Source organism: Dasypus novemcinctus, chromosome X, assembly GCF_030445035.2.
Source record: "Dasypus novemcinctus isolate mDasNov1 chromosome X, mDasNov1.1.hap2, whole genome shotgun sequence".
Classification (NCBI taxonomy): Eukaryota; Metazoa; Chordata; class Mammalia; order Cingulata; family Dasypodidae; genus Dasypus; species Dasypus novemcinctus.
This window is the reverse complement of record NC_080704.1, coordinates 17564179-17588948: the sequence shown is the minus strand read 5'-3', so window position 1 is coordinate 17588948 and position 24770 is coordinate 17564179. Positions and strand designations below refer to the sequence as shown.

General features: G+C 42.3%; 2 protein-coding genes across 4 annotated transcripts in view; one reads left to right on the top strand and one right to left on the bottom strand.

The window, feature by feature from the left end:
* Positions 1–1498, top strand: part of ACE2 (angiotensin converting enzyme 2) — a 62396-nt gene extending 60898 nt beyond the window's left edge. Inside the window, exon 20 of the mRNA XM_004449067.5 lies at positions 520–1498. Within this exon, the coding sequence (XP_004449124.1) occupies positions 520–628 (109 nt within the window). The 3' untranslated portion in view covers positions 629–1498. The remainder of the gene's footprint in view (positions 1–519) is intronic.
* A 5012-nt stretch (positions 1499–6510) lies between these two features.
* BMX (BMX non-receptor tyrosine kinase) overlaps positions 6511–24770 on the bottom strand; it is a 52191-nt gene continuing 33931 nt past the window's right edge. For all 3 annotated transcript variants that reach the window (XM_058291195.2, XM_058291192.2, XM_058291193.2), the window contains 8 exons: positions 23882–24009; positions 21360–21434; positions 20445–20616; positions 18879–19095; positions 17890–17954; positions 14347–14465; positions 11659–11816; positions 6511–6978 (listed from right to left, as the gene is read on the bottom strand). In XM_058291195.2, the coding sequence (XP_058147178.1) occupies positions 6904–6978; positions 11659–11816; positions 14347–14465; positions 17890–17954; positions 18879–19095; positions 20445–20616; positions 21360–21434; positions 23882–24009 (1009 nt within the window). In that variant the 3' untranslated portion in view covers positions 6511–6903. The remainder of the gene's footprint in view (positions 6979–11658; positions 11817–14346; positions 14466–17889; positions 17955–18878; positions 19096–20444; positions 20617–21359; positions 21435–23881; positions 24010–24770) is intronic.

The window sequence follows — 24770 nt, the reverse complement described above, 5'->3', positions numbered from 1 at the left end:
GTTGAGATGGACACCCCAGTTTCCAAAGCTGGTTGTTGTGCTATGAAGCTCTCCTGCCCCAATCTTTACCCTCTAGTAGCGAAACACTTTCATATGAGGCCACTGGTTAAATGTCCACTGAAGTTCCAAAAAGAGTGATACCAGCTAACACTTATTTAGCATTATAGGCCAGGTACTGTAGGTGACTACTGGCACGTTTCATAATTGCCATCATTTTCTAATTAGGCAAGCAGAGGCACAGAGGCGTCCTCTCTCTGACACCAGAGCCCACATCCCTAGCCTGCCTCCTCTGCTCTGCAGGCCATTATGCCACCCAGCCCTGGGTGCTAAAGAAATGACTCTTGCGCCATCCTTGTACCCCAGGAGTTCCTAGCCCACTAAGAAGGGATGGAAACACAAACAGGTGCACCAGCTTCTAATGATGCTGAGCCGTAAAAGATCCCTGGGGCCCAGCGAAGCTGAGGGAGGCAGTGGTCACTCTAGCAATACTGCACAAGGTGACTTTGCTTTATTCAACAGGAAAGATAAAGCAGTTGGTGAAGAAAATCCATACGCCTCCGTGGACGTGAGTAAAGGAGAAGACAATTCAGGATTCCGAAATGATGATGACGCCCAGACTTCATTTTAGAAAATCTATCTTATTTCCTACTGGGGTGATTTTATGGTATGCAAATGTTAATTTCAAAGGGGATTATAAAGATGTCACTAACTATCAAAACTCTGACTATGTTCAGAAAATGCCCACGCAGCCAGAGGGGGCCCGGCTGAGGAGAGCACATCCTCACGTACATTGCTTTCAGTATTTATTTCTGTCTCAGGATTTTGATTTCCCTCGTGTTCCCTTAAAAGGGATGCTTATCTCAGAAAATAACGGAGAAAGAATGACTTTGGCTTCACAGGTTGTTCACAAAGGAAATGAAAATATCTGTCCAGTTGCTAGAATGGGAAGAAATTTTTAAAAAAGCTCTATCTTGGGAGCAAGTGTCGGACTCGGTCTGGAGTCTGGATGGATGGATTGTCTGGCGGTGTGCCTGTGGACCAGCGGGGCTGCAGGAGTTGGGAGTGGCACACAGTGCTCGCTTTAATCCAAGTGTAGAGGCTGACACACTCTCTTCACGCTAACTTCATCCAAGTACTACAGCAATTTGTCCACAATGGCGCTTGAATTGGAGCACGCCTCCTCCAGGGGCTAGGTGTAAAGGAGAGAGAAGAATCCGGAGAGAAGTTAGGGAACCTCGTCTCCTCACTTGCCAGTGGTTGGACGGACATTTCCCTGACAACACACGATCAGCCCCAGGGGCCTCCCCCCACCCTCCCGAGGACACCTGCTGGTAACTCACTGCCATTGTTCCTTAACTGTGGAGTGAATGTAAATCCCAGCTAAGTGTTCCCCTCTGAAGCAGACATCCCATCTCTTAAATCTTTACATCCACCCACAGTGTCTGAGTGGTGCTGGGCACAAAGCAGACACTCAATAAATGCTTGCTAGATTTACTCACTCCTGTGGTCTCGTGTGTAATTAATGCGGCATTAATGTAGATCCTGTCTGCTTTTCACTTCTGTGGACAAAGTCATTGATGACTGCCTGGCACCCTTGATCTCCAAAATATCTGGAGACATATCCCAACCTTTCAAATGGCTTTATTATACAAACCAATGGGAAAATCAGTTCAGAAAGAGTTGTGCTAAGACCTATTTTTGAGAAAGTTAGAAACCTGTGTTCTTGCCCCCTCATGTCCCAGAGTTCATATAACAATGACAGCTGCTTACACAGAGCGGGGCCTTGGTCTAAGAACCCCATCTAAGAGAACTCAATTGAACTCATGACACTCTTTGCCACAGACAATATCTTTATCTACACCTTACTGGGGGGTTGGAAACTGAGGCTGAGAGTTTAGCTGGTTCAAGGTTATGCAGCCATTACATGGTAGAGTGGAGATTTGAACTCCAAAAGTCTGGTGCCAGACTCTGCGTACCGAACCATTAGACCAAACAGGTGCATGATGTCCGGGGCAACCCAGTTAAATCATAAAGCCTGACTGAGAGATCCACAGCATCTTCACGTGCCTGAAACCCTGATGTTCATTCTCTCCTTGTGTGCGCTTTCCCTAAGATAGGCGTATTTCATCTCTGTCAGATGCTCATCCTAACCTTAGGATTGGAATCACTGAGGAAGCATTAAAAATACTCAAATGACCCAGGATGGGTGCCCGAGTCTCTTCCCCAGGGATTCTGATGGCCTGGGATGGAGCTTGGACATTGGTGTTTGTCAAAGCTCCCCCCAACATCCTAACATACAATCAGGGTTGAGAACTGCCGCCTAGTTCAGAGTATGGTGGAAGTGTGGCCCACAGATCAGTGCCATCGGCATCTTCTTAGAAATGCAGGAGCTCAGGCCCCACCCCAGACCTGCTGACTCAGAATCTGCATTTTAACCAGATCCCCAGCAGATCTGTGTGCACATCAGAGTTTGAGCAGCACTGGTCTCCATAATGGAAACAACTCAACTTGGTATTGAAAAGCAGGTAAGTATGTGTGGCAGTTTGATATAATTGATGAATTCCAAAAAGAAATATTGGATTATGCTTGTAATCTGATCTGTACCTGGGCATGATTGAGTTATGATTAGGGCGTTGAGGCCCCACCCCTTGGTGGGTGGGGACTCACAGATAAAAGGCATGGCAAAGGACAGAGTTGAGGGTTTTTGATGTTGGAGTATTGATGTTGAAGTTTGATGCTGAAGTCTTAAGTTGGAGCCCCATGAAGTCAGCACACAGAGGAAAGAGAAGCAAGCCCCAGGAAGAAAGGAACCTTGAAGGCAGAGAAAAGCAAGACCCTGGAAGGGAGGAACCCAGGAAGCCTGAACCCTCTCAGATGTCAGCAGCCATCTTGCTCCAAAAAGACTTTGGTGAGGGAAGTAACTTATGCGTTATGGCCTAGTATCTGGAAGCTTCTACCTCAAATAAATACCCTTTATAACTGATATTCTATTCATGAACTATTGTGATTAGTAATCGAAGAAAATGTGGCATTGGTGTGGAGAAAGTGGCCATGGTGGCTGCTGGGGGTAGGGAGTGGGAGGAAGAAATAAGATGTGGAGGCATTTTTGGGACTTAGAGTTGTCCTGGGTGGTGCTGCAGGAAAAGTTACCGGACATTGTATGTCCTCCCGTGGCCCACTGGGTGGACTGTGGGAGAGTGTGGGCTATGATGTGGACCATTGACTATGAGGTGCAGCTGTGCTCAGAGATGTATTCACCAAATGCAATGAATGTCTCATGATGATGGAGGAGGATGTTGTTATGGGGGCAGGAGTGGGGTGAGGGGGGTGGGGGGTATATGGGGACCTCATTTTTTTAAATGTAACATTAAAAAAATAAAGACAAAAAAACCCCCCAAAATAATGTAGTTTTAGGAAAAAGAAAAAAAAAACCAACCAGTTTCTGGTATTTTGCATCAGTACCCCTTTGACTGACTAATACAGTATGCATCTCCAGACAAAGCATGTGGTCCTTCTGCTGTGTAGTAACATCCTGGGAGAGGAGACCCTCCAAGGAGGGCTCTGCACCTAGCCTAAGACAGGGGTCTGCAAACTAGGTCCTACAGTCCAAATCCTGCCCACTGTCTGTCTTTGTATGGCCTGTGAGTGAAGGGTGATTTTTACGTTTTTCGATGGTAGAATGTGACTTGTGAACATTATGTGAAATTCAGATTTCAGTGCCATAAATAAAGCCAGGCCCATTCATTTGCATGCTCTCCCTGGTTGCTTTTGCAGCACAATGGCAATGCAGAGTAGTTGCAGTGGAGACCATATGGCCAGCAAAGCTATCTGACCCTCTACAAACCAAGTTTGCTGACCCCCGGGCTATGAGGAAGCGAGGAGGAAATGAAATTACAACTAAGAAGGGGCCAGGGTGATGTTCAGTGACCTGAGAAACATTTGTTTATGGAATCTGAAGCCGGTCGCTGAGTGTTTCCTTCCTGGGCATTGAATTCTTTCTTAGCAGGATGGGAAGATGAGAAGAGAGGCAATTAGGCCAGAAGGGGGCAGGTGCTTCCTCCTCCCTGCTGGTGTCTCTTGGTGAATTATTCTCCTTCATTTGAGATTTTGCCCCCAATTTAGGTAAAGATGAGGCCTGAGGGCCAATCACTCTTCCTGAGTTGGAATCAAAACCAATAATCTCAACTCTGTAAATGTACTCTGTTGGAGTCTTCCTCTTAATGAACTCAAGTAGGTATGATGGGACTTTTGCCCAGATCCTCTTGACTTTCTGTATGACTTTTGGCAGATCAGGAAAAGGTCAGTAAGCCCAGGAAGTATCTGTAAGATTTCCCCTAGAAAATGCTTTATCTGAGCATGCCCTCCAACTTGCCCTTTGGGAAAATTTCTTGCCAGTCTGCCTTTTTCTTCACTCACAAGAGAGTGTAGGCTATCCCTGGTTTAAAATGATAAATGCTGGACATCCCCCACTAAACACAGTTGAACAGCTTTCAAAAAACAAGAATGCTTTTATTAAATAGTACAGTTATAGTTCCTTTACTTGGCTTCTTCCAGCATCACTGGACTTATTCTGATAAACCTCTGCCAGGACCTTAAATTCTTTCTTGCCTTGATTTTTAGAGCCAGGCTTCTAAGCCAGGCCTTGTCCACTTTTCATATTAGACAGTTCTGTATTGTTTGATTTTTTAAAAAAAGATTTATTTATTTCTCCCCCCTCCCTCCATTGTCTGCTCTTTGTGTGCATTCACTGTGTGTTCTTCTGTGTCTGCTTGTATTCTCATTAGGCGGCTCCAGGAACAATCCTGGGACTTCCAGAGTGGGAGAGAGGTGATCATTCTCTTGCACCACCTCAGCTCCCTGATCTGCTGTGTCTCTTATTATCTCTCCTCTGTGTCTCTTTTTTTTTTTTTTTGTATCATCTTGCTATGCCAGCTCTCCGTGTGGGCCAGGTCTCCGCGTGGGTCAGCACTCCTGCATGGGGCAGCACTCCTGCATGGGGCAGCACTCTGCATGGGCCAGCACTCTGTGTGAGCCAGCTCACCACATGGGCCAGCTTGCCTTTACCAGGAGGTCCTGGGCATCAAACCCTGGACCTCCTATATGGTAGATGGGAGCCCAATTGCTTGAGCCACATCTGCTTCCCTGTATTGTTTGATTTTTTGTTGCAACAAGCATGTGTTGCTTTTGTTACACAGAGGATCATTTTATAAAGCTTGAATATACAAAAAGAAGGAAGGGAAGAAAGGAAAGCAATTTTCAAGACAGAGCCCATAAAGCCCTGGCGTGGGCCTGAGAAATCCTTCTGTTCTATAAGTGGGTGAAGGTCCCTGGTGGACAAGGACCAACAAAGACCTCAGACTGCGGGCTCGGGGCGGAGGAGGCTTGGTGTCATTTGGGCCTTCTCTTCCCATGGGTAGGAAAGAACTTGGTGCACACGTAGTAAGTACTAAATAAGTGCCATGGAATAATGCTCTCGTGGATATTTTAAGAGTTACATTTCATTATATGTTAATATTCATGTACCTCTGTAAAGAAATAGGAGATTGTTTTCAAACGTCAACTCTCTGCCGAAAATAAAGGAATCCTCCTTTAAATGTCAAGGAACCAATAACCAAGAGAGACCATTGGAGATCCCTGGTGTGTGTGTGTGTGTGTGGGGGAGGTGATAGAGTGAGATGAGAAAAGGGGGTGAATGTCTCTTTAGGGACATTATTATCTTCTATCTGGAAAATAGTAGCAGGGTTTAATTGTGGTGTCACCCTCCACATAAGTTTTCTCTCTCCCTTCTTGACATTATAGAAGAGACAAATATTCTAAATGAGATTAAAACCCATGAGTTCAGCAGTAGGCTGTGAAGGATGGCAGTCCCAGAAACAGTTTTACAGCCAAAGTACCTTTTGGTAAGAGCCATGAGAAACCGAAAAAGTGTTTCTGTACCTTGGCATCAAGATGGAAGACTGAAGTGGAAACTTCAGTTATCAAACTAGCCAGAAGTCCAGAGTCCAACACTCAAGGATTTAAAATTATTAGCAAAACTCTAATAAATCTAGGACTAAGACTATAATGACTAAGTCAAGCTTGATGAGTGGTTAAGATTAAGGAGAAAGACATCAAATTGTACCTTAGCACCTCTTTAAAATGTGCTCTATGTGGTAGGTATTTCATATATTATTTTATAATACTAACTTCAGTTTTATATTTGTGTACGTGCTGACATATAAAGGCATTACTCGAATCTGGATATCAGAAGAGGACTGTGCCATTTGGTTTGAATTATGGACCACCCAACAATGTGCCCCTTGCATAACGAGGTCATCTAGGGCATGTTAGCATGGCTGCATCAGCGACATATGGGAGTTGGTTAAAAATACAGATCCTCAGGCTGCACTCACACCTGCTCGACCAGGATTTCTGGGGTGGTTCCGAGGAATCTGTGTTTTAATAAACTCTCCATTTCAGTCTCATGCATGCCAAAATTTGAGAGCATTGAAGCAAAGGCAGATGCCCACATTTCTGTACTTGTTAATAGCATATTTAATTATCATGACAGGGACAATATAATGAAAAGAACACATTTTCAACAAATTCCTTTTCAGTTCTGTTCAGGGTTTGTACATGCATCACACTCTTTATATTGCAGTCAGAAAATATGCTTCTGCTCTAGGCTGGGAAGTGTTAGATTAAGAACAGCAAAACCAAAATCACGAATTTGACCTAAAATTCAAGGAAACCTTTTGTTTGCTACCTTGTTCGTTTCTAGATAATATAACAAACAGCACACCGAACACCATTAAGAAAGAACTAGCTAAATTACATTGTCTGAACCTTGCTACTTTCCTTCAAAAGAATGAAAATGTTTGCCAACACTTATATCCATTCTCATCAGTTCTCCTAATTTCTTCTTCAAGTCTTGTCTTTTTCCCGAAGTGGTTCAATGGAAGATAGGAGTTGTTGAAATGTGGGCCGTTTTTCTGGAAGCTAGATAAAAAGAAAAACCCAGTGTTCTAGTTTATGAAAGTTACAATTGGAAAATAAAATGCAGAGAATGTTTATACCTCAGTCCTAAATGTGAAACCATTCCAGAACTTCATTTAAGGTCAAGAACAAGACAAAGATGGCTGCTCTCTCCAACACTTTCTCCCTGCCCCCCCAAAGCCTTTTAAACTTTTTATTTTGAAATAGTTTAAAACTTAGAGGAAAGTTGCAAAAATAATATAGAGAACTCCAATATACCCCCTACCCAGATGTCCAGATTTACTAACTTTTAACATTTTGCCACATTTGTTGTATCTATCAGTCATCTATCTATCCATATCATCTATCTAACTTATCTTGTAGAGTAGGTTGTATATATCATGCTTCTTTACCACTTAATACTTCCAGGTATATTTCCTAAGAACAAGATATTCACTTATGGACCCACATTAAGTACAATTTATCAAGTTCAAGAGATTTAACATTTCTATAAAGCATACAGTGTATATTCCAATTTTTTTCAATTGTCCCAACGATATCCTTTTGGGCATTTTCTTCTTCATTATTAGATGCAGTCCAGGATCATGGAGTACATTTAACTGTCATTGTTTCTTTAGTCTCTCTCTTTTTAAAAATATTGGTAGCTTATATACAACATAAAATTTCCTATCTCACCACTCCCAAGCAGACAATACACATCACAGTGGTGAGCTACCATTACCAAAACTTTCACATCACCCCTAACAGAGACCCTGCACCCATTCTGCATTAATTCCCCATTCCTTCACCCCGCCCTCACCCATGGTAACCTGTACTCTATTATCTATCTCTATGAATTTGCACATTGTAGTTATTTCATATAAGGGGAGTCATATACTACCTGTCCTTTCCCACTGCCTTTTAATATTAGGTTGGAGGTATTAGCCAATGCAACCAGAAAGAGAAAACAATTAAGGCCTCAAGAGTTGAGAAAGATAAAGAAAAAGTGCCTTCATTTGCATGGGATATAATTACATATATGTGGGAAACTCAAGAGAATCCACCATAGAATTAACCCAAACAATAAAGGAATTCACCAGGAGAGCTGTATATAAAATTAACATACAAAATCAACAGCCTTCATGTATACCTACAATAATTAATTAGAAGACAAAATAGAGAAAACCCCATTTACATTAGCAACAATAACCAAAATAAAATACTCAGCAAAAATGTACCAAAAATGAGAAAACCTTTAAAATACTGCAGAAAAATACAAATGCAGACTTGAACACATAGAAAAACGTTTGTTCTAGAATAGGACTAATCAACATCATAAAGACATCAATTTTTCCAACTTAAACTACAAACCAAATACAATCTTCTCAAAAGTATGAACAAATGTGTTTCAAGCTAAATAAATTGATTTTCTGGTTCATAGGTTAAAAATATTCAAAAATCATTCATTTCATCAAAAAACTATGAAGAAAGATGGGCAATGAGGGAAGGGGTGCTAGCTTACCTAATAATAAAGCATCTTATAAAGTCGCTATAATTAAAACAGTGTGGTGCTAGCACACGAATAGACAGACCAAAGAACAGAAGAGAAAGCCCAGAAATAAAGCCAAATACATATGGAAATGTAATAAACTTGTAGGGTAGTGTCTCACAACCATTAACATGGTATTTTATTTTGCTTGGTGGGATGGAGTGTTTATAAGTAAAAATAAATTATAAAAAGAAGTAAAAAAATAGATGGTATTTTATCCCTGGGGGCTAAGATGATCTTTTAATATAAATGGTGCTGCAAGAACTGGATAGCCATTTAGAAAAAGACATCTTTGGATCCATACTATATACCAAAACAAACACTAACTATATCAGAGACGTGAATGTACAACAATGAAACCATAAAGTACTAAAGCAAATCTGGGTGAATTCAGTTATAATCAGGGTTTGGGAAAGCCTTTCTAGCTATGACTCAAAATCAAGAAGCAATAAAAGCAAATATGGTATATTCAACTAGGTTTTTTAAAAAGTTTGCATGGCAAAAAACCTAAACTAAATCAAAAGACAAGTGACAAACTGGGAAAAAAATTTGCAACTTATATTTATGTTCTATACAGCGAAATCATGAATCGCCTCGATTTACAAAGTGTTCTTTAAAATGGAGGAGTGGGGGTGGGAGACGAATACCTGATAGAAAAGAGAGAAAAGACATGACAGATAGTTCTCAGGAAGATATGTAAATGAACCTTAAAAATACAAAAAGATGCTCAAACCTCACTCATCAGGAAAGAAGTACAGACTAAAGCCATACTGAAATGTTGCTTTTCATCAATCAGATTGGCAAAAATTTGAAAGTCTGACAGTGCATTCTATTGGTGAAGTTGTGGAAACACCCTCTGCTCCATTGCTAGTGGTGCAGCACATATGGGGGGGGGGAATTCATATGCTACTATTTTGTATGAAGAAAGGGAAACACACTCATTTTTGCACAAAAAGGGTAAACCAGAGTCTCATGAACATTGTGAATGGGGTGCAGAGGATGGTAATGGGAGTGAGGCTTCTCCAAACTAACCTGATTTGCCTTTGACTTTTGAGTAGGGTAAATATGATATGTATCAAAAAATTAAATGACAGAGGACCAAAAAAAAAGCAAACCCAAGTTTGAATATGATGTGAACAAATAATCACATATATCATATAAATAACATAACCATATGAGAAAAGAAACAATTCAATTAACCTTTGAATATAGTCCCTGATTGTACACCTCTAATGAGATGTATCTGAAAGACAGAATAACTCTAAAGAGCGCTTGAACTTTACTCAGATTTGTTGGTGGTATGTTGGAGGATGGAGGAAAAGCCTTAGAGAAATGATACCCCAGTAACCATGGATACATCTGGAGTCTAGAACCCTACTAAATTCCCTGGTCCCTGGAGAGATGACTGATTCCAGGTCTGGAGCAGGGAAGTTCCAAGGTGAACCTGGCATATTTCAGAAAGCAAGGAAATACTTAAAGAACATGGCTCCAAAGGACAGGAATGAAGCATCTATCTTTCAGGCCATAATTCAAGGCTAAAGGATTAAATGTTGCCACGTGATGCATACAGCAACTCTCGATTCGAGGCTCCAAGCCATGAGGTCAGGAACCATTTAAGTAGTGTTCACCAGTGCATTCCTAGCCTTAAGCATAGTGCCTGGTGCACAGGGGCTCCATGAATATATAACAACAAACATACGAAGTGCTTACTGTGTGCCAGGCATCGTTTTAAGTACTTTATATATATGGGCTCATTCAATCCACTCTCTTTTACAGCGACACACAGAGATGTTGGAAGGCTTGTACCAGGTCACACAGCTAGTAAGTGATCAAGGCAGGAGTCAACCCAGGCAGTCTGGCTCGAGTTCTCATGCTTAACCACTATACCACTTTGCTTTTTACTAGTGAATGAATGAATGAATGCAGCATTAGGTACTTTTCTCCATCAGGCAGTACCATATAATCAATATATTATAATGGTTATGTGCTATGGGCTCTCAGATTAGGGTTCTTAAAAGCCTCCTTTTATCACGGCTCTGCTCAAAAGCCACCAATGGCTCCCCATTGCCTATAAAACAAAAAACCAAAACACAAAACTTGCACTCCTCTCCTTGTCATTCAGCCTGAAGAATCTGGGCCAGACCTATTCTTCCAACCGTAATTCTAATCCTTCCAACAACAGCTCCAGGCAAGCATATCATGCTCATCCCTGCCTCCACACCTTCGCTTGTGCCATTCTCACCTAGACACCCTTTGACAAACTCTCCCCTCACAAAGCCTCTGGACATTCTGCAGAGATTTCCAGATCCGGCTCAGGGTCCGGTGCATTCTGAAAGCTGATCTCCTTCTCCCCTGAGCTCTTCCTCTACTCGTCTATGTTTCTCACTTGGCACATAATTGCAAGCTGCGTGGTGTTCTCAGTCCCACAGTGTGTGCGTGTGCGTGTGTGTGCGTGTGTGTGTGTGCACGCGTGCACGCATGTAAGACTGAAATCAATGATGGTGGAGAAGGATCCTCGTACTTCTTCAACATCTCCCATTAATTAATACTACAAATATAGTAGTTGCTTTGCAATGTGTCCCTGGCAATTTCAGATCCATGTCCTCCCCTCAGATAACCTGCATGAACTGTTTTCAGTCATTGTTTGGAAGGAATGGGGAGAGAGGATGGGCTGGTCTTCATTATGTGGCTTCTACACATGCTTATATATTCTCTGTCACACATGTTCTAGTTGGAGATAGTGGTTAAGAAAACAGACTCCAGTGCTGGCCACCTGCGTTTGAATGGCAGCCCTGCCACTTACAGCTGTGTGAACTTGGGCAAGTCACTTAACCTCTCTGGACTTCCATTTTCTCTGGTGTAAGTTTTAGTGATGATAACAATAGTACCTACCTCATAGTGTGTTTCCTGATGAATAAATGAGTTAGTATTTATGAAATTCTTACAGCAGAGTGGGACATAGGTTGACCGTTAAGTTGTTAGCCCCCACATTGCTTGTTTTGGATTATGAACACTCGAGGGCAGCATTCCAGGGCCATTTGCGCCTGCTCTGTAGCAGGTGACTCCCCTCAAAAAGAGCTTTGCTTCGGGGGTGAAGTGGCGACCACCGTGGATGCGTCCGGGCCCCCTCCAGCTCACCCGCGTGACGCACTTGCCTCATGCCAGCAGCTGTACATGACCTGGTAGATGGTATCGGATGCCAGCTGGGGCCGGTAGAGCCTGTGGCCCTGGGAGACCTTCACAACCACCTGGGAGTTGTCATACAGGTCATAGGGCTGCTTCCCCAGGCTGAACACCTCCCACATCAGGATCCCTGCATGGCAAGTAAGAGAGACAGAGAGCCGACGTCAGCAGGTACACGGGCGGTGGGACAGGGACAGGCCTCCCGTAGCTGTTCAGGAAGGCTCGGGGTCAGAGCGAGGGCTCCCTGGGAAATAGGGCCTGAGGGAAAAGGGCAGGCCATCGAGGTGGGCCCGTGCCAGCCCTTCTGGAGCCCAGGGTCTCTTCCCCACATTCCCTGAGTCCCGGAAGCCTCTTCTTGCCAGGTGGACACGTCAATGGCAAGAGCAGCTGCAGGGGGAGCCATTTAGGGCCGAGATCCCGGGGCTGTTCCAGGGAGGTGGCTTGGGCCTCCTTCAGTCTCAGCAGTGACAGTCCCCATGTGGTGAGGCCCGGCCTCAAGCCTTAGGACTGACTGACATCCTTGCCCGTTCTTTTTCTCTCGCTTGGTAGTGGCGTGCAACAATTTTCCCTGCACTAGTATATTGCCTCTTGGGGAATTTTAAAGAAAAAAATCATTGTCAGTGAAGGGTCACGTGCCTCTTGAAGATTTGAGAAAAGCCTCTGGCTTCCCTCCCCCCGCCCCAGCGTTTCGGTCTTCAGTTTGAGGGCATCGGGCTTCCTACATTATGAACCCCAGTTCTGGCCATGGTGGTCTAGAGGTGCCATCGGGAGTCACTGGGAGATGTGGTGTTGAGTCCCGGGCCTGCCACTTACAGGCTGGGCAAGATTCTTAAACCCTCTCAGCCTCGGGTTCCCAGTCTATGAAATGGGGATACTTGCTTCTCATAGAATATTGAATCATAGGATTAAATCGTATAAAACAGGTAGAGCATTTAAAAGAGCATGGGTGACAATCAAAGTGCTCGCTAAATGAAGGTCATCGGGTTGCCACACTGGCCACGGCCAGGGAATTTCAACAACAGCCCATGCTCGAAACCTGGGCCAACTGGCAATATGTAAGAAGGAAGACTTAACTGAAATACTAACTTCAGAACTTCTTTGACTTCCAGGGCTATAGATTTTAGGTAAAATGTTTATAATGATCTTACATGTTGTGTGGGCTGCTTTTTTTTTTTTTAAGAAAAATATTCTAAAGGAACCATCCAAAAGTGTTGTTCCTTTTACAATTATCTCTTGGGAAATTGCACGCTTATTTCATTGCTCAAAATATCTGTGGCATTCCTCTTTGGAAAATGGAGTTAAATTATTTAAGAATAGATTTAGTTTTTGGAAACTGCCAGAAAATATCTGGAGCCAAGTTCCGGTGCAGAAGGTCAGTAATCAAGCAGGGTAATGTGATTCCAGGGGTCAAAAACAATCTGTAATTATTGAGTAAGGAGACTGATTTTTATATCATTCATTTGATACCAGGAGATCAGAACTAATTTTTACAACAAGGTACAAACATCAATCAGCACACAATGGCATCAAGTACTCAGCCACAGGCTCTTTTTGTGCTTTTTCCTTTTTTGGTGTATATTGGATTTTTTTTTTACAACAAACAATGCCACTTTTACAAAAGGAATAGCTGTTTTAAAATTGAATCATGCAGAAAAATAAATGGCTAACTAAATTTTCCTTTTTCCATGTTCAAAATCAAATGACATTTATGGACAAACACAAGCATGGCATCGATCTCAGTCATATTTAATATATTCTATAACATTATGCTAATTTGGATTATGTATCCTAGACCGATCTGACAGTCATTGAAAGCAGGTTTGACATTCCTCGAATGTCGACAAATATCCGAAAATCAACAGTCACAATTTCAGAATTGTTTCTGTTTTCTAATTACCTTTACTAAATTTCAGTATAGACCTTTTAATACAATAGGAGTCAGCAAACATTTTCTGAAAAGGATCAGAGAGAAAGTATTTTAGGCAACTACTCAACTCTGTCAAGGGAGTGAGAAAGCAGCCAGAGACAATCCATAAGCAAATGAGCACGGCTGTGTGTCAATAAAACTTTATTTACACAAAACAGGCCTCCTGATGTGGTCCTTGGACCATGGTTTCCTGACTCCTTAACATACTTAACATACTCATGTTAAAATATGAATTTTAACAAGGACAGGAGATGAATTGAAACTAGGCAGGGATCAAAGAAAGCACTAGTCATGTTTGATGTTTATACCAGAAATGCCAAAGAATTGGTTAATTCTGAAGGAATGCTTATCATGGCCTTTTTTTCATGTAGAAAATCAATGACTTCATTTTAAAGCCCTTCAATATTTTGGACTCCATGCAAACTCGCCTTTAGTTTCCAATTTCTCCTTTTAAAAAACTGCTCATAATCTTCAGTGGAAAAGCTTCCACCGTCTTTGATGTTATGAGGAGCTAGCAGGGTGTATGTTACTCAGTGTGTGGCAGACGTCCTAACACCCGCCCCAGGAAGGGAAATCATCCTCTCCAACCTCCTGCTCGGCTCAGGCCCTATGTGTAATTTTCTAAGTGCTCAAGGGCCTTTAAAAAAAAATGGATGTTGCTGCTGTTGTGGTTTCCTGTTGTGGAAGTCAGCTTACGAAACAGGGCTGGTGTCCTGTGTGGCCACACTCTTACCGAATGCCCAGACGTCGGACTTGCTGCTGTATTTGAAGTAGTGAAACACCTCTGGAGCTGACCACTTGACCGGAAACTTCGTTCCTACTGAACTGACGTACTGGTCATCAAGCACGTACCTGGGGGGCAGGGCATCAACACAGACCTTAAGCCACATGGCGGTGCAAATCGGGCAGACCTCCATCCCATGGCCTCGGCTGCCCAGCCAGACGGCATAGGCTGACGAAGGACATGGAGCCGCCCAGAGTCTCCGCCCAAGGCCTCAGTTTTCTGGATCTTTTGCTTGCTTGCAAAGCGTGAGACTAGCTAGAGGATGCTTGCGACTCAAAAACATTTTTTAAAATGGTATCTAACACTGAAACTAGCAAAACCGGAATGCAAAAGTTGGGTAAATATAGAAAAACGCTATGTAAAAAGTAATAATTTAATAATAATAACAACCACAAAGATAACCTGTACCTCTACCACTCAAGATACATTTTTGTTCATACTTTCAGATCTTTTTTTCTATATATGTAATTTAAACCAAATTAGGTTTCTGCTATTTTGAAATCTGCTTTTATTTTTCATTTAATGACATATTTTCCCATGTAGTTACATTTTCTTCAGCCCGTATCATGCTTAGTGGCCATATAGTTTTCCCTTTATGAATTTCCATAATTTGTTTAGGTATGTAAGCTCTTTCTCATTTTCTGCTACTATATACAGCGATGAACAAAAATATCCTACAGAAACATCAAGACCATAAAAATATATGTTCAAGGATGTTCACCACATCCTTGTTTGTATGAGTGAGGAAAACAGAAGCAACCTCAACTGAGGAATGATTAAATATTTTATGGTACATTAATAAGATAAATACTATGCAGCCATTAAAAACAAAGATGGCTCTACATTTACCAAAATAAAAAACTTCTCACGGTATATAGCTAGGTACAATTCCCTTTCTGTGGGAACAAACTGTAAATGTACATACCTGGGTATGTGATTGGGTGTACTTAGGAATAAGGTCTGAAAGGATACCCACTGTGGTAGTTTGAGACTCTTGTGACTCCAGGAAATTATGTTCTTAAATGAATCCATTCCTGTGGGTGTGAACCTATTGTAGGCAGGCCCTTTTGATTAGATTCAGTCAAGGGCCTTTGATTAGATCACTTCAGTAAGGCATGGCCCGGGATGGGTCCTAATCCTCCTACTGGAGTCCTTTATAAACAGGATGAATAGAAAGAAAGACAGAGAGAAACCCCCAGAAGCTGAGAAAGTCCTGGAAGCCAAAAACTGAAATCAGTGAAACCCAGGAGAGAGAAAGCCACAGGAGCAGAAAGAAAGCTGGAAGAGCCAGTAGCTGAAAGCAATGAGACCCAAAGGCAAAGGGACAGAGAGCAGATTTTGCCATTGTGCCCTGCCATGTGACAGGAGCCCAGGATCACTGGCAGCCATGTCTTCAGGCAGAGCACTTTGCCTGATGCCTTGATTTGGACATTTTTCTTAACCTTGGACTGTAAGCTTATAAGTTCATAAATCCCCATTGTAAAAGCCAATCCATTTCTGCTATATTGCCTTGGCAGCCTTTTAGCAAACTATAACCCCCACCAACATTTTAGCAGTAGTCACTGATAATCGTGAAGCAAAGAGATGAGGGGGCAGCTTCTACTTTTAAGAAGTATCCACAATTGCTTGTATTTCTTACAATAAGCACATATTATTTATGCACTAAATAGGGGGAGCCCATATATTTCCCCACAAAAGCAATCCCAAGTAAATAACGATTCAACTCAAAAAGGAGGAAATGTAAAATTACGGCACTAAAAATTTGAATCTAATTTCTGGAAAAGCTTTACATGCAGCACTCTCTACTGTAATTTAAAAACCTCAGAAAAAGCAGGTTGGGTAAACCATTCTTTTAAACAGTAATAATCCTGATATGCCGCACTTGCATAAGATTATACCCATACCTTTTTCTCCAGGCCTCCTCAGCCTCCCCAGATGCCACCAGGCACCCAGAAACTACCCTGGCACCCCCTGACTGGGATCCACTCATGAGCTGACTCTTTCTTCCTTTCTTCAACTCATTGGGACCAAGTTAAGTCACAGGTATCTGGATGATGTGGCCGCAGAGCTTCATGAGCAACAGGGCCCAGTGCATGGCCTCCAGAAGCCCTTGCTCAGAGCAAGACCTCGTGCCTCCCCTTCCCGAAGCTGCAGAGAACCTGACCTCGTGTCCCCTGGCTGCTGGCATCGTAGCCAATATTTCTGCCTTGAGAGCTAAGGTGGGATCTGTTCCATCTCCTGGGTGCTTTCCCCCCTTCTAAGGAGGCCTGAGAAGTTTCTGCTCTTGCTTCAAGAGAGCTACACATTTGGTGTATCAGTGTTGGAGGCTCTGTGTATGGAAGTTAGACTGGTGGCAGGTAGCCCACAGCTAAAGGGACACCTTAGGAATTGGCCAATATGGAGGGGTCCCATCTTCCTCAACAGTGAAGTGATAAAATGCTCAGAGGACCTACAATGGCTCCCATTCCATGGCCTGTGATGCTGGAATCAAGTAGCATCTCCTGCTACTGAATTTCAGAGAAGACTTTTAAAAACAGAAACTCCTAGGGCCTTTTAGGGCTCTGTTTGTTAATTATAGGGCTGGCCTTTGTCAACTTTTCAGATCTCTTTTAAACTCTACTTTTCCTCTTCAGAATTACATGATTTTAAGTTGAGGCAACACAACTTTCTAGCTGTATTTTACCTCAATGTCAAGGCCACACCCACTTGCCCTCCAGACCAAACTGTGGACTTTCTGAGGGCAGGAACTCTATCATTCACAACAGCATCTCCCATAAGGTCTAGGCATTCAGTAGGCACTCACTAAATATCTGTTGAATGAAAAGGGTGATATGCAGGCTTTCATTTGCTATGCAAACGATGAAAATTGGCCCTGAGGCTTAAATAGTATGAGGATTCAGAACTGAAGAAACAAAAAATTCTTTTAAAAGTTGCTACCAAAATCAAAATTATTTCTCCAAATCATGAAATGGTGGTAGACTTGCCCAGTAAGAGAATCTGAGTCTACTTTTCAGGTCTTACTTAGTGAAATGGAAAATTTAACAATGTGAAAACAAAAGCTTTCCTAGTGTTAGTGCTCTGCCCATTGAAACTTAGACAGGAAAACCCGAAAGAGCTAAGGAGCCTGGGTGGAGTCAAAATATAGACAATACAGGTAATATATACTTATCCAAATATTGTGGCTGTGACATATTATATTTAAATAAATATATGCAATTTTTTCCTAAGCTCAGAAGAAATTTACCAGAGTGTTGACAGAACCAAAAGGGAGTTTAGATGGTATCTGAAGAATAACTTCATTTTACAGGTAAGAAATGAAGTGAAGCATGTTTCACAGGTCGTCAGAGGCAGTTTTGGGGAGGGGGGACCCAGGTCTTTAACACCCCAATTCAGAGTGTCTTCTGTATCCCCATGAGGCCTTCCATGATGATGGGCCTACAGATGTTACTAAGAAGCCCTCTCTGGCGGGTTGCCCCTTGGGAGTTGGCTTACCTTGTCATCCCAAAGTCAGATACTTTCACAGAGAGATCACTGTCCACCAAGCAGTTCCGAGCAGCCTTTGGAGGAAAACCAAAATCACCATGTATTAAAAGTGACCAAGACTCTCCCCACATCAGAAGCAGACATTTTTTTCTCCACTTCAACAGAGGGCTCAACAAAATCTTGGTTTGCCTTTCACAACCCCAAAGGCCCTGAAGTTGTCTTTCTTTCCTTGGCAATTTTTAATTTTTCAAAATGCAGATGGGCTCCCCTCAGTATTTTCACCCACGTGGCCATCCTTGTCAAACACCTTGGAAGTGCTACAGGTGACACATGGAGCATCTGCTCACCAAGGAGAAGGGAGGAGCCGTTTCCGGGGGCTGCCTTCCCATCACCGGGATACCGTGCATGAGCGATGCACGGAGAAAGGTGAGGCTCAGCCATCTGTCAGCTTTATGCTCCTACTTTGCAGGCACAGACACTGCACCACAACTCGTGACTGCTGGACCTGTGTGCACAGCGTGGATGCCATTTGGCACAAGAAAATCTCTGAAGATAAATCCCAGTAAAGACCGATCTGAACACTCCGCACTCCCACCCTGACCCAAAGACACACACAAAGTTCATTTCCTTCTGGGTTTTGGATTTTCAGTTTCTGTATCAAATGACTGCTTTAGCCCTCTCAGAGTAAAGGCCAACTTGGGTTTCAAGAAATGCTAAATTGGCCAGTCTTTCCTTTCCATCTGTTCTCATTCATGCCACAACACAGCTCTATCGAACTTGATGGCAACTTTGACTCTTTCTCTTCTTTCCATGCCTAAAATATATATTTTTTTAAACTGTGATATAAAAAAAAATTACAAAGTGTCATGCAAGTCACGAGGGAGCAAATTAAAAGTGAAGGTGTTCCCCTTGCTGCCCTCCCAATGGCCCTGTCCCTGGAGGTTGGGGCCGTGGACTGCTTTCTTTCCTTTCTCGGAGCCTTCGGTGGTGTTGCTTACCAAGTCCCGGTGGATGAACTGTTGGCTCTCCAAGAAGGCCATGCCTTCACAAACATCATAGCACATTTCTAAGAGCTGGGATGGTTCAAGGCCTTTCCCATGGCTCTTCAGGTAATTGAGCAGGCAGCCATTGCTTATATATTCAGTCACTATGTATATGGGGTATCTCTCTGAACACACTCCATAGAATTTAACCAGCTTGGGATGGCTGAGTTTCCTGGAAACAACAAATTTTTCAAAGTTCAGTAATGAATTCCCACACCCCATTTTCCAGATGTTCTGAAAAAGAATCACGCTCAGATTTTTGTTGGCTTCTTTACTTGAATGCTCCCCCCTTCTTCTTGACCAGAGAAAAGAGAGGAGAACATTCAGGGTCTAATTCTTGGAGCACACTAGCCTTTAGGGTCCAAAAACGCTGCTTCGTGTCAGACATTGGCAACCTCACAGGAGCAACTTCACGATGGTGGGTACCTCAACCTGTGCTGTTTTTAACCTTCCTACAGAGAATCAGGGTAGCAGTGGTCTGTTGCCTCAGAAATCCTGTGTAGTCTTGTGGCATCTCCAGAACTTTCATGACTGATTTGGGGGAAGCCACAACCTTAGAACAGTTTTCACTTCTGTTTTAAAGCATCTAACTTTCTTGTCAAAGTATTTCGTTCTTGAGAAAAACAATATCAGAATATGAAGGGCACGGGCAAAATGAAAATAGCTGCCATGAGAAGAAAGTGGGATTAGATGTGATTTTTCATTCTTTCTTTTTAAAAATATTTTTCATTATTTTTATGTTCTTTTTAAAATAATAAATTTAGAAATAGTAACCTCATGATGCAGCACATCTGGTAGGTCAGGACAGGATGGACACTTAGATATCATAAGGTTCATCAAGTTGTCCTTATATGATTTATTTCCTTACATTAATTTACAGGATGAGTCTTCAATGTTCAGGTGTGTAAAGTGAATCTAAATTTAACAAATGTCAGCTTACTTTGGGTAATCAGTGATGAGTCATTCAATACTTGGGTAGCTTCTTCCTTCTTGGTTTACGCATAGGGACATGCTTTATCGTGTTACTAAGGCAATGAATTGGATTATGTGTCTTTCAGCAATTTTAGAGACCTGCATGGTACTCAGCATTGCTCCCTTCAAAGGGAAGGCTTGTGGTGAGACAAGATAACTGTGCTCCTCGAGCAAATTCAATCACTGCCTAGAATACTCACAGCAGGAATACTATGTCAACAGATACTTTCCACACAATAGGCTTCAGTTTGATCATTGCATTTTGAATGCAACATTTTCACCTTTGAGTACAGTTTGACATGATTTTCTTTTCATTCTTCATGATTACCAACCTTGTCATATCAAAATAGGGTTTAACATCACACCAGGGCACAGGGGTTACCATACACCGTGAGCCTACAGGAGTTTCTGCCAGATTCTGCCAGCGGCTTCCAAAAGGAGGACACCCAGGGACCCCTCTCAATTTTTATGACAGCCTAATTAGGACCTGTTCGCTCTAATACCCTCCCATGGTGCGGGCTGAACTTCCATTCATCAGAGGAGACTTACATCATGGTCTGGGCCTCCTGGAAGAACTCATCTTCTGACATGGAGCCCTCCTTTATCATCTTAACAGCAATGTCATACTGGCCCTTCCACTTGCCCAGCTGCACCACTCCAAACTGGCCGCTTCCCAGTTCCTTGGACAAGGTAATCTCTTCTCTTTTCAGTTCCCAGATTCCTGATAAGGCAAGGCAGATACTCTTCAGGACAAGAAGAGAAGATTTTGGAGCTAAGAGCTTCCCCAATGATTTCCTCTCCAATGAGACTTTCTCACCGACAGAATGTAGAACAGCAAGACTTTTTTAAAAAAGTTGATTACTTAACAAAGCCTTGGTGATGTGGTCTAATGACCTATAAGGGCCGCATGACAACGCCACCCAAGACAACACTGTTCTTTAAGCAGGTGAAGTTATTGCCAAGGGGATTCAGAGTAAAAACACTGCTAACCAGTGGCATCTCGGGGTGAAAGTTGACGTCAAATGTGCATGATGGCTTTAGGTTGGCAAAATATGGTTACATTTCCCTTAAAAAAACAAACAAACTGTGAACCCGCTGGATGTTGTTACCCTAAACAAAAATATGAAGCCCTGCTTCCCCAGCAGACCTGGGGCACCCAGTCCAGGAAGTAGAGGGGACATGCAACTAGGTGCTGGAGGGGATTGGGGCTGATGAGGGAAAATTCGACCCCGTTTTCTGTAATGTAGGAGAGATTACAGATTTAGGTTGGGAAGAGAGAAAACAGTTTTTTTTTTCAAGAAAATGAACAAATGTGTTAGAGCTGCAGCTCTCTCTGACCCAGTCTGAACAGGGACCTTCTCCCTGCCGTCCCCCTTTTTATTTATTAGTGATTTAACCATATATCATTTTAACCAAAAAAAATCACGGGAAGTGGAGTTTACGAGCCCAAGGGTGTGTCCATACCACTTCCCAGGGATGCAGAGATGGGGACCTTGTTGGCCTTGGTCGACACAGGGTGGCGGAGCCGCGTGATCATGCCTGCAATGCAATTGGAACCATATCAGGACCTGACGCCACATGGGTTCACAGCCCTGCTTGCACTTGCTCCAGAGTGACTGAAAAAGCAAAGTCTTCAGAATACCTAGATTCCGAGAGAGGGCTCGTTATGACCACGTGCATCCCACTGTATTAGTGTGCCTGAATTGTAAATCCTTGCGTAGTTTCTTCCTTCTGCCTCAATGTAAAGCCAAAGTTAAAAGAGGAAAACAACCTTAAGTGATATAAAACAGTGAAATCAATTGCTTGATGGAATCTTTTATTTCAAAAATTTTCCCCATTCTCATTTTACTAACTCTTTGCAGTCCTATATTTAAATAGGTATATAGCCACATAATCTTTTTGCATGGCATTACAAAATGAAAAGTAAACTACTTGAATTTTTTCAAATTGAACTGACTAGTGCATTTCATTAAATGGTCAAGTCATTTTAATTGGGTACATAGAGTCATGGCAAAGTTGGGCTAAAATGACCATTGTATTTATAGCAACTTGAAAGAACCCATTTAAAAATATGTCTTCCTTGCTTTACACTTGGGAAGTTCTCCAGGTCATGGGAGAAATCACACATGTCCTCTTTCCCTCCTTCTTTTTTCCAGATATTTGTTTGCTTCTTATATGAGTGGTTTCCAAACTTTCAAAATCATGCACCTTTCATCTAAAGGCAAAAAATTTAGCTCACTGCTCCAAAATATGTATATACACAAGTACTGCTCTATTGATACTTTACGTTCATCATAAAATATACACAAGGAAAACTTACAGGAATGAGATAAAAGCAAATCTGAGTATACATTTTAATATTCTCTTCCTATACCCCAGTGGACTTTCTTATGCATCCTCATGTTGCAATCATGCCACTTTGGAGCCATCCACAAGGTACCAAAGGTACCTCTAAGGTGCTATAGGTGAAAATAAACATTGGAGGAAATTGGCGCAGCGGGAAAATAACAGAAAGAACCAAAGAGAAAGCCGGGAGTAAGGATAATCATCAAAATACATGCAATCAAGTCTGATATACTTGCACAAATTTGCTTCTGAGTTCATAGCTGATTTTGACCCACTGTTTGAAATCCATCCAGTTGCTGCCATCATTTTCACCACTCGTTTAGGCAAAATAATTTATAAAGAGTAATAGTGCCCAGTGTTGATGAGGACAAGCGATATTGCTGTTGGTGGGAGTATGCATTTCTAAAGAGCACTTGGGGAAGCAGATGTGGCTCAACTGATAGAGCATCTGCCTACCATATGGAGGGTCCAGGGTTCGATACCCAGGGCCTCCTGACCCGTGTGGTGAGCTGGCCCACGCACAGTGGTGATGCACGCAAGGAGTGCCGTGCCACGCAGGGACGCCCCCATGTAGGGGAGCCCCACACACAAGGAGCGCACCCTGCAAGGAGAGCTGCCCCGTGTGAGAAAAGTGCAGCCTGTCCAAGAGTGGTGCCGCACACATGGAGAGCTGACACAGCAAGATGACACAACAAAAAAGATACACAATTTCCCAGTGCCACCGGATAAGGCAAGCAGATGCATAAGAACACACAGCGAATGGACACAGAGCAGGCAACAAACAGGGAGGAAGGGAAGAGAAATAAATAAAATAAACCTTTAAAAAATAAAATAAAGAGTATTTGGCAATGTCTCCACTCAGCTGTCAGCTCAGAAATCTGCTTTCTAGGAATTTGGCTACAGCAACACTTATACAGGTGCCCAGAGAGAGAGAGAGAGTTGTATAGGATGGTGCCCTGAAATAGCGACTGCAATGTGACAATATCAGAATATGATCCAATTGTTCATCAGTAGAGGCCTAGGTGGATAAATTGAGGAGCAACCCTCCAAGAGAATGCTATATAGCTGTTAAATATTCCACAGTAAGCTGTATCTATTTGTTTGGAAAGATTCTAAGATGTGTTGAGTAAAGCAAGCAAGCAGAAAAGGCTTGTGTGTAGAATGATCTCATTTCTGTAAAAATTATAAGGTATACACACACACATATATATGATTTATACACATGATGTGTAGGTAATGAATAATAAGTGTTAGTAGAAGCATGGAAAAAATCCAGCAGAATAGACACCACATTGTCCATGGAGGTTATCCCTCTAGTGGTATATATTTCTAGAATGTTTGAGTTTTGTGATCAACTTGCTTCTATAAACAGAAAAAAAGGACTTTTTTTAAAAAAGAAAATCTACTTCTGAGTCACTCAACTCACTCAGCTTCATTCCTTCTGTCGTTATAGAGTCTATAATATTATAGTCTAAGAAATGTAAGTTAAAAATCACAGCAGGCATATAGCTTGAGAACAATTTTTTTCCCCTCACTTTCACTGCTCCCTATATAATTAAGAATATTAGGAGGATCAATAATATCCAAGAAAATTGATATTTATTGACAGGATCCATAAAAGAAAATCTAAAATGAATTACCTGCTGAATTGTGTTGGTGATAGTGAATAAGCTTCGGGATGGAATCAAAACAATAGTTTTCTGCCAGGTACAATTTGTTCTCAGCATTTGTGTGCACATGATAATGTTTGACGGTTCCTTTTTTATCACTAGGAAAGAAGAAAGAATGGCAGACTGTTTTTAATAAACAATTGCAGCTTGATTAAGCAATGGCTAAAGAATTATCTTGGATGCACTTGCAAATTTTGGGAAGGGAGATCAGATACAGTTTCTCAGCCTTGACATTGGGCATTTTTCTGGAGGTACCGATGACAATTGGCAATCATGGAAAAGAAGTCCTCTCTGAATTCAACGTACCCTTTGTGCACACATGTAATTCACCTATAATAAAATTCCAACTTTCCAGACTGCTCCTGCCTTAGCGAGTATGAAATGAGCATCTTCCTTTGACGACTGACAGCCTCTCAGTTCTTCAGGATCATTGTTCTGAATATCAATTATCTTTTAGGTAAGAATGGGGATAAAAATGTGGGAGGGAAAGGTGATCAGGTGTGGGTAGTCCCACCCCAGAGCATGGGCAGGAGGCTGTTTTGGGGGTGGGGTGGGTGGGGATGTCCTTTCATTCCTTATTTGAACTTGTGCCTTTTCTACATAATTTTTTTTCTCTTGCTCCACATTTAGAAAATGCCCACTGATTTAGGCTAATCAGGAGTGATGCGTCTGCCTTAGGTTTCAGAGTAGGGCACAGGGTTGTGGCACTGTCAAGAACCCGGGCTTCGAATCCACTTCCTCCCTTGGCGAGCTGCCCATCCAGCTGTCATAAAGGTTGGATGAGATTTTATAGAAATCAGCCTGCACTGTACTTAGCACATAAGAAACCATGTAGATTGCTGCTATTGTTGTAGGGCCT